We start from the raw sequence: 9,453 nt of genomic DNA, 5'->3' as shown, positions 1-9,453 counted from the left end.
CTGATTCCCCCTCCAATCTTCTAAATAGGAAAGGGGGAATTTGCTCTAAAGCGGGAAGAGCCTATAAAACCCTTTCTGAGGTTGACTCCTGATTTTTTAACTGCTGTGGTACATCTGCACTGCTAGTGGTACATCTGCACTGGCCCAGTGGCTTCAGCAATGGTATTTTATTGTAAAAAGAATGGGCACCTTTCTGCGCATCTAATTTGTGACTAATGTAGTTACAGCAGAAGCTGCAACTACAAATACAAGGTGGCTGTTAAACATGGTCTGATTTTTAATTCTTATATAGTGAGAGACTAATAACAAAATCAAGAAAGTGTGGTTTCTTGTTAAAATGCGGGATGTAGAACCAACTATTGCACAGTAAGGTATTCTTGTAAAGCCTGCAGTTTCTTAATGCTTTCTGCCATACAATACATACAAAATAGACTGTAGTGGAGGAAGCTCCCTAAGCCACAGGGTATATTAAAACTGTTAGTATCAGGCTTATCTTGAGAAATAAATATTGTTAATTGCTGTAGTGGCTTGAGAAATTCTAGTGGATTGATACCAATTTACATTAGAGTAAGCCTCATTGAACTTAGTGGGACTCCGCTTCTGAATAGACCTATTCAGGATCGCACTTGAAGATATCTTTATTGGACCAACTTATGTGTGTGGGAGAGACGCATACTCTTTAAGGTACAGTCCCATGCATGTTTAGACATGAATAAGATTTTTTTCCCTGTTTAAACATTTATAGGATTGTGCTTTAAGCTGTTTAACAATAATGGACAAAAATAGGCTAAAGACTAGGCTAATTTTATATCTGGGGAAATAGAGGTCTTATGGAAAAAGAAATGGGCTGAGAAAACTATGTTTGAACATAGGAGTGTTCAAATTACACGTGTCTGAAAAACTGGAGGTGGAGGGATCTGGTGAGGAGAGCATCATATTATGTTATTGTTTTGTGTGTGAAATTGTCTTTAACTGTGTTGTAGTTGTTATGGCTTGTGTTTCTCATTTTGTTAGCTACACTGGATATTTTATTTTAGCAAGGGGGAAAACAAATATTTATTTTAAAAAGAACTATTAAGGTAAAGGGAAGTGATCCCTTTGGGATCAACCTCCTGCGTTTTTGAACAGCTATCCTTGTAAATGATAATGCTTTCATAAATAGGTGCTAGGGTACTCAATTAAACATTCTACATTTTATTTATAATGCATTTCATGGCAAAGCCCTCCCAAAAGTGGCTTACAAAAACAATTAGCTTCATATATATATATATGCTTTTAAACTTTATGCTTTCAAACGATTTACAGTACAATCCACTTGCATTGCTTCCAATCCAGGCCTCTAGCATGCATTTTTTATCCATCTGCTCTACTATGCCTCTCCACCAGAGTTGCTCCCACCCCTTATGCCTTCCCCCACTCTGATTCCACCTCTGTCTTTGAGTGGCCTGATGCCTTGGTCTGTGAAACTTTGTTCTAGCAATGGAAAGGTTTTGGAATGTGAACATTGCTTCCTTTTGGGTATAGTTTAGACTGTCTTGACTTTCTGTTCTCTATAGCTCTTCACATCTGCATGGGATGGGGGACATTATTCAGCGGGTCATGGAGCTAGATCTATACACAACAGAGGGGTTGCTGCTAGTTCTACCTATAACAACCTAGGCAATGTCAGTTAGTAGCTGGAGGGAGTTTGACTCTCAACTGGAGCTGTGTCCAGGCGCAATGGACGGGTGCCTGCTGCTTCCTCTCCCTCTCTTACCTCAATAGAAATGTATTGGGATAATTCATGTTCCAGTATTGCATTGATTTGTGTATGTGTGTGTACATGTATGTGTGGATAGGATGCTTATTGAACTTCCTGCCACAGTGCAAATTAATGGCACATGATTCTGGGTTGACAGTGAGATTGTGGCTGCTTCTCCTCTCTGCTGCCTAAATTGTCTGTCTTCTGGCATGGGGAAGAAGGCAAATTTGGAATCTGGAAGTAGTGCCCCCTGGGCTGTATCCACTCTTCGATGTGATATTGCCTGACCTAGTTGCCAACCCTTATACAAGAGCTCTCTTTCAGGGTCAGGAATTGGGATCCCTAGGGGGAATTCTGTACTGACAGAACTATGGAATCATTGAATAGAAATTCTGTCTGTTGCAAATGGAATTGCTAACAAAATCTTTGTGCTTTTCCTTTTTTTAGGGCAGCTGAGCTCAATTGCCTTTCCCCGACATGAGGAAGAGTACCTCCAGCTGACAGTAAACTGTCACCCGTGCCTTTTAATCTTTGGTCAGAACTGTAATGCCAAATGCCAGTTACTCAACGTGCTCCTGGGAGACAGACTGCTGCCTACCACCAAAGTTACCAGTGAGGAGAGCTGTAAAAGGCGTCGAATTCGCTTCACACATGGAAGACAAACGCGGATCAGTTTAGCTCTGCCTGGACAGTATGAATTGGTTCATAACTTGGCAGCTCATCAAGGTAGATGGGAAACAATACCAGAGGAGGACTTAGAAATCCATGGGGATAATGAGGATCTGGCACACCAGATTGCGGAGCTCGAGGTTACACTGAATCACACGCTATTACAGGTACTGATGGCAACAAGTATGTACGTACTTGCCTTTGTCCTGCTTCACTGTATGAGAAGGTTTATGAGAAATGCCATGAAAGATTTTAAGGTTCCTGCATTTTGAGTGTAGGCAAAAGAGAGAGAACCCTAGAAATGTGACGATTTGATGGCCTTCTAAATTACTTCTGAGAGTGGAACCACAGGTGCTGCCTCAGCCTGGTGTTTCCCTTGTGAAGTCCAGCCGATGTTTGTCTGGTGGAAGATTGGGGCGTGGAGAGTACAATTTGCAGCAGAGGACCTTTGGGTGGAAAGAGAATACTTAACTCTCCCTCTGCCTGCTGTTTTGACCCCTGCCATTTGGTTTCCTCCCAGCCCAGGTTCCAGACAATGTGTATAAATTCTGAACAAGACTATACACTGCCATCAAAACAGAGTATCTAAGAGTGAAGATAGATGTGATATAAAAGCAGTGCTCATAGTGACACTGAGCAATGGGGTAAATTCAGCTTCTTTCTGGTTTTGCAGCTGCAATAACAACAAAACATACCAGTGAATAAAATACTGGCTCGTCCATAAGTCTTGCATCTCTGTCCTGCATTTTGAGGATGGTATGTATGTGCAGGGGAAGGCAGGGGGAGGGGAAAATAAACCTTAATAGGCAAAACTGTTCCAGAGTTTGTGGGGAGGATTCTTGGCAGCATCAAGGAAGATCAGCCAACTAGCCTCATGTATTACCAGCTACCCTGCAGAGGAAAGATGTATGGGTACTACTGAATGTAGTAGTGAGGCTTTCAGAGTGACATCTTGTTCTAAATCAGGGGCTGGCAGAAGGTAGATCTCCAGATGTTTTGGACTTCAACTCTGAGAAGCCCCTGCCACCATGACCAATGGTCAGGAATGCTGGGAGTTAAAGGTATAAAACATCTGGAGATCTACTTTTTGCCTATCTCTGCTCTAAACAGTTACTTCTGTCTTCACTCAAAATCTTTCTTCTGAATTGCTGTAATTCACATGAAGGGGGCCTTAGTAAGTAGAATGGATACTATGTTCTTTTCTGCATCCTTCACTTCAAAGTCAGAACACTTAACTGCTGTATTCTCTAGCTGAGGGCTAGTGTGACTTGGGTACTGTTAATTAAGAGTGTCTTTGACTTGGGATACTTACCTTCTGTCTGAAAGTCATGTTCATTGTACCACTAGCCCTAGAGGATTTGTCTGTCTTTGAGTATATGTTTGTTCTGAATGTTTTTGATGTGCAGCGCAGCTTGAACATATGTTAAAAAAGAGTTGGTTTTGGTGTACTTCAACCAGATATATCTGTCTTTTGTTGTTTATATAGGCCAGCTAATGCAATACAGCTCATATGTCTTTTCATAAACTTTTGAAACCAGTGACAAAGATCTCTTTGTTAGGTTCCAGTTAAATTTAGGGCAAATTCAATGAAAACAGCCAATCAAATTAATTTATAAGAAGTGGTAAATTAAGACTGTTTTCTGTGAAAGAGCTAATGTGAAATTACTCTTCTTACAAACAAAATTTTAATTGATTGAAGTTAACGATTACATTTTATATAGGAAAAATCATTGTTGGAAGGGGGGACCTCACTATTTCAGAACTGGTAAAAACTGGTGAGTGTGTAAGCCACCTCAAAATGGAAGGAGAGGCATGGTGCATTATTTTAAAAATCAATACAATATATGAATATTAGATTTAAAAAAAACAGTTTGAGAAGGCTCTTACAAATTCACTACTTCTTTCAAAACATTTGGAATTTGTTAGTTACATCTCCTGTCTTAACACGTATGCAATGTAAGCAGTACAAAAGCTATACATACTATGGTGGCTTACAGCTTAGGCTCAATGCCTAAGCTGTCTTGGTGTTTTGGCACCAATCCTTTTCTTCTGAAATTTGTGGGCATCAAAGCTAAATGCCCTGTAAAGCATAAGAATACATAAGAGTTTAGATAAATGTTGAAATTAGAAACAAGAAAAATGCATTGACAGCAATGACTGCATAAATAATATCTATTTGGAAATAAAATCCTTTTTCCATTCTATTGAATTGCTTTAAAATAATATGGTGGAGCTGCATCTTTGGTGGTGGGGAGTTTATGGAATAAGGAAGGCATCAGAAAGAATAAGTGGTATGGACAAAAGATAGAGGCTACAGGGAATAGGTGCTGCAGCAAAGAACTGGATGAAATAATAGGATGAATACCATGACAATTGACTAGTTTTAGAGAAAGAAAGAAAATGTCAGGGAGGAGGGATAGGAGTATATCCATTCCTCTTAGGTACCATTGCTCTTGTTGGTCTCTACCTTCTCATTCCATCACTGAAGGTGGGGACTGCAGTCCCCCTTGTCCAAATCTCATGAATTTAATACCCGTTTCCAGTGTAGGAAGAACTTTCCCCTCATTCATATAGGTCTCATGTTGGACATTACGTGGCCCTGAATACATGCCACTCATCTCTTGCCCTTCTGCCTCCTATCAAGTACTCAGTGCATATGTATGTACTTCCTTTCCATAAGCATATTACTCCCCAGCCATAGCTGTCTTTGAGATTTGTCCTCCCACATACTGTTCTATTAGGCGGATGTTCTTTATCCACCTATGGTGCCCCCTGCCCCCCACCCTTGGTCCAAGACTTGTATGTCAGTACACACCACCTTTAATCTTGCTCTCTCCTCCCCAGTTCTGGATTGCCCCATTGCTCCCAACCCAAATAGAGAACATACATTTTTGCTGCTATTCTTTCTCTTCCCTAGAGATGTGAAGGCCCGGAAAAAACCTAGAAAAAAATCAGAAAACCTCCAGGATTTTCTGTGGGGGGTTTTCAAGGACTTTTTGTTTTTTTCTGAAAAATTGGAAAAACTGAATAGTTTTGGATTATGAAATACTTTATTTTAGAATTTAAGAGAAGGTTTGTTTATATATTGTTGCCATGGCTTATTCCTACCCCCCAAATTACTTCTAAAAACCATTTAATAAGACTTTTATTTGAAAGGCTAGAGATATAAAATGTCTGGAAATAATGAAGCCATGGGGGATTTTTTTAAAAAAATCTGTATGATTCTTAGCATATTTCTTTCATTTCTTATTAAAATAATTTAATAATAATAGATTCTTATTAAAATAATACTGATAAACATTTTAGGATGTTCCAAGTCATGTTCAGTTTCTCATAATGTGAATAAAGTCACCATATGGAAGAAAATGTTAATTCTTGACAGTTTGGATTTTGTTCTACAGAGTCCTGTTTTTGGACTTGTCTTCCTCTGCCCCCAAGTCTTCCTCCTCCTTCTGGCCTCTAGGATGATTCAGATGTTTCAGGGACGACTGGTTGAATGATCTGATCAGACATAAATTAGGCACCTATAATATGTTGTGTATAACTTGTTGTTGTTTATTCGTTCAGTCGCTTCTGACTCTTCGTAACTTCATGGACCAGCCCACGACAGAGCTTTCTGTCGGTCGTCGCCACCCCTAGCTCCTCCAAGGTCAAGTCCGTCACCTCCAGAATATCATCCATCCATCTTGCCCTTGGTCGGCCCCTCTTCCTTTTGCCTTCCACTTTTCCCTAGCATCAGCATCTTCTCCAGGGTATCCTGTCTTCTCATTATGTGGCCAAAGTACTTCAGTTTTGCCTTTAATATCATTCCCTCAAGTGAGCAGTCTGGCTTTATTTCCTGGAGTATGGACTGGTTTGATCTTCTTGCAGTCCAAGGCACTCTCAGACTTTTCCTCCAACACCACAGTTCAAAAGCATCTATCTTCCTTCGCTCAGCCTTCTTTATGGCCCAGCTCTCGCAGCCATAGGTTACTATGGGGAATACCATTGCTTTAACTATGCGGATGTTTGTTGTCAGTGTGATGTCTCTGCTCTTAACTATTTTATCAAAATTTGTCATTGCTCTCCTCCCAAGAAGTAAACGTCTTCTGATTTCCTGGCTGCAGTCAGAGTCTGCAGTAATCTTTGCGCCCAGAAATACAAAGTCTGTCACTGCCTCCACGTTTTCTCCTTCTATTTGCCAGTTATCAATCAAGCTGGTTGCCATAATCTTGGTTTTTTGAGGTTTAACTGCAACCCAGCTTTTGCACTTTCTTCTTTCACCTTCGTCATAAGGCTCCTCAGCTCCTCCTCGCTTTCAGCCATCAAAGTGGTATCATCTGCATATCTGAGATTGTTAATGTTTCTTCTTGCGATTTTAACTCCAGCCTTGGATTCATCAAGCCCAGCATGTCGCATGATGTGTTCTGCATACAAGTTGAATAGGTAGGGTGAGAGTATACAACCCTGCCGTACTCCTTTCCCAATTTTAAACCAGTCCGTTGTTCCGTGGTCTGTTCTTACCGTTGTTACTTGTTCGTTATACAGATTCCTCAGGAGGCAGACAAGATGACTTGGTATCCCCATACCACCAAGAACTTGCCACACTTTGTTATGATCCACACAGTCAAAGGCTTTAGAATAGTCAATAAAAAAGAAATAGATGTTTTTCTGGAACTCCCTGGCTTTCTCCATTATCCAGTGGATATTGGCAATTTGGTCTCTAGTTCCTCTGCCTTTTCTAAACCCAGCTTGTACATTTGGCAATTCCCGCTCCATGAGTTGCTGGAGTCTACCTTGCAGGATCTTGAGCATTACCTTACTGGCATGTGAAATAAGTGCCACTGTCCGATAGTTTGAACATTCTTTAGTGTTTCCCTTTTTTGGTATGGGGATATAAGTTGATTTTTTCCAATCTGATGGCCATTCTTGTATTTTCCAAATTTGCTGGCATATGGCACGCATCACCTTGACAGCATCATCTTGCAAGATTTTAAACAGTTCGGCTGGGATACCATAGTCTCCTGCTGCCTTTTTATTAGCAATGCTTCTTAAGGCCCATTCAACCTCACTCTTCAGGATGTCTGGCTCTAACTCACTGACCACACCGTCTGGCCTATCCCCAATATTATTATCCTTCCTATACAGATCTTCTGTATATTCTTGCCACCTTTTCTTGATCTCTTCTGTTTCTGTTAGGTCCTTGCCATCTTTGTTTTTGATCATACCCATTTTTGCCTGGAATTTACCTCCGATGTTTCTAATTTTCTGAAAGAGGTCTCTTGTCCTTCCTATTCTATTGTCTTCTACACTTCCTCACACTGCTTGTTTAAAAATAATTCCTTATCTCTTCTGACTAACCCCTGGAATTTTGCATTTAATTGGGCATATCTCCCCCTATCACTGTCGGCTTTTGCTTTCCTTCTTTTTTGGGCTACTTCCAGTGTCTCAGCAGACAGCCATCTTGCCTTCTTGGTTTTCTTTTTCTTTGGGATGTTTTTTGTTGCCGCCTCTTGGACAATGTTGCGAACTTCTGTCCATAGTTCTTCTGGGACCCTATCTACTAAATCTAGTCCCTTAAATCTATTCTTCACCTCCACTGCATATTCATTACGAATATTAGTGAGCTGATATCTAACTGATCTGTGGGTCTTCCCTATTCTCTTTAGTTTGATTCTAAATTGTGCAATAAGAAGTTTGTGATCTGAACTACAGTCAGCTCCAGGTCTTGTTTTTACCGTCTGTATAGATGTCCGCCACCTTTGGCTGCAAAGGATGTAGTCAATCTGATTTCGGTGTCGACCATCTGGTGAAATCCATGTATAAAGCCGTCTTTTAGGTTGTTGGAAGAGAGTGTTTGTTATGCACAGTGAGTTGTCCTGGCAAAATTCTATCAGCCTATGTCCCGCTTCATTTTGTTCTCTTAGACCATGCTTACCTGTAATTCCAGATGTCATTTGACTACCCACCTTAGCATTCCAGTCTCCTGTAACGAAAATAACATCTCTTTTTGGCGTATTATCCAGGAGGTGCTGCAGATCCTCATAGAACTGATCTACTTCTGCTTCTTCAGCATCTGTGGTTGGGGTGTATATTTGGATCACTGTGGTGTTAAATGGCTTACCCTGAATTCGAATTGAGATCATTCTATCATTTTTTGGATTATATCCAAGCACTGCTTTAGCCACTTTATTATTAATTATGAAGGCTACTCCATTTCTTCTGTGGTCCTCTTGTCCACAGTAGTAGATCTGGTGGTGATCTGATGTGAAGTGGCCCATTCCAGTCCATTTCAGTTCACTGACACCCAAAATATCTATATTTAATCTTGACATCTCACCAATAACCACATCCAATTTGCCCTGGCTCATAGATCTTACATTCCAGGTTCCTATGGTGTGTTGATCTTTAGAACATCGGATTCGTCGTTCACCACCAGCACCGTTGGCCGTTAGCTGTCCTTTCAGCTTTGAGCTAGCTGCGTCATCACATCTGGGGCTAGTTGAACTTATCCTCCCCAGTAGCATTTTGACCATCTTCCGACCTGGGGGTCCCATCTTCCAATGGTATACCAACATATCACTGGTTGTACTGATCCATTTAGTTTTCACGGCAAGAATACTGGGGTGGGTTGCCGTTGCCTTCCCCAAGGATCGTATTTAGTCTGACCTCTCTACCAATACCTTCCCGTCTTGGGTGTCCCTTCACGGTTTAGCTCATGGCATCCTTGAGGTGCTCAAGCTCCAGCACCACGACAAGGTAACGATCTCCTTTGCTGGAGGTGTATAACTTGGTATATCACAAAATTAATCATGTTTATATTAAATGTTTAAAGTATAGTTTATTCAGACATTAAGTACAAATTTACTGAGTAATTTTTTCAAATATAACAATTTTATGAGCAAACCAAGTTATACATAACTTTAGGAACATTAAGGCTGCTTTACATTCCTAAAGCAGCCTTCCTCAACCTGGAGCCCTACTGATGTTTTGGACTCAAATGCCCAGCATTCCTGACTAATGGCCATGCTGCCTGAGGCTTATAGGAGCTGAAGTCTAAAATA

General features: G+C 40.7%; 1 protein-coding gene across 1 annotated transcript in view; it reads left to right on the top strand.

Annotated features, from left to right (window-relative positions):
- Nucleotides 1-1,439: 1,439 nt before the first annotated feature.
- The window catches only part of DSTYK (dual serine/threonine and tyrosine protein kinase), a 40,895-nt gene continuing 32,881 nt past the window's right edge, over nt 1,440-9,453 (top strand). The window contains exons 1-2 of the mRNA XM_063142298.1: nt 1,440-1,518; nt 2,189-2,577. Of these exons, the coding sequence (XP_062998368.1) occupies nt 1,449-1,518; nt 2,189-2,577 (459 nt within the window). The 5' untranslated portion in view covers nt 1,440-1,448. The remainder of the gene's footprint in view (nt 1,519-2,188; nt 2,578-9,453) is intronic.

The sequence above is a fragment of the Elgaria multicarinata genome, chromosome 1 (genome assembly GCF_023053635.1).
Source record: "Elgaria multicarinata webbii isolate HBS135686 ecotype San Diego chromosome 1, rElgMul1.1.pri, whole genome shotgun sequence".
In the NCBI taxonomy this organism is placed as follows: domain Eukaryota; kingdom Metazoa; phylum Chordata; class Lepidosauria; order Squamata; family Anguidae; genus Elgaria; species Elgaria multicarinata.
This window is presented reverse-complemented; position numbering and strand designations above follow the sequence as displayed.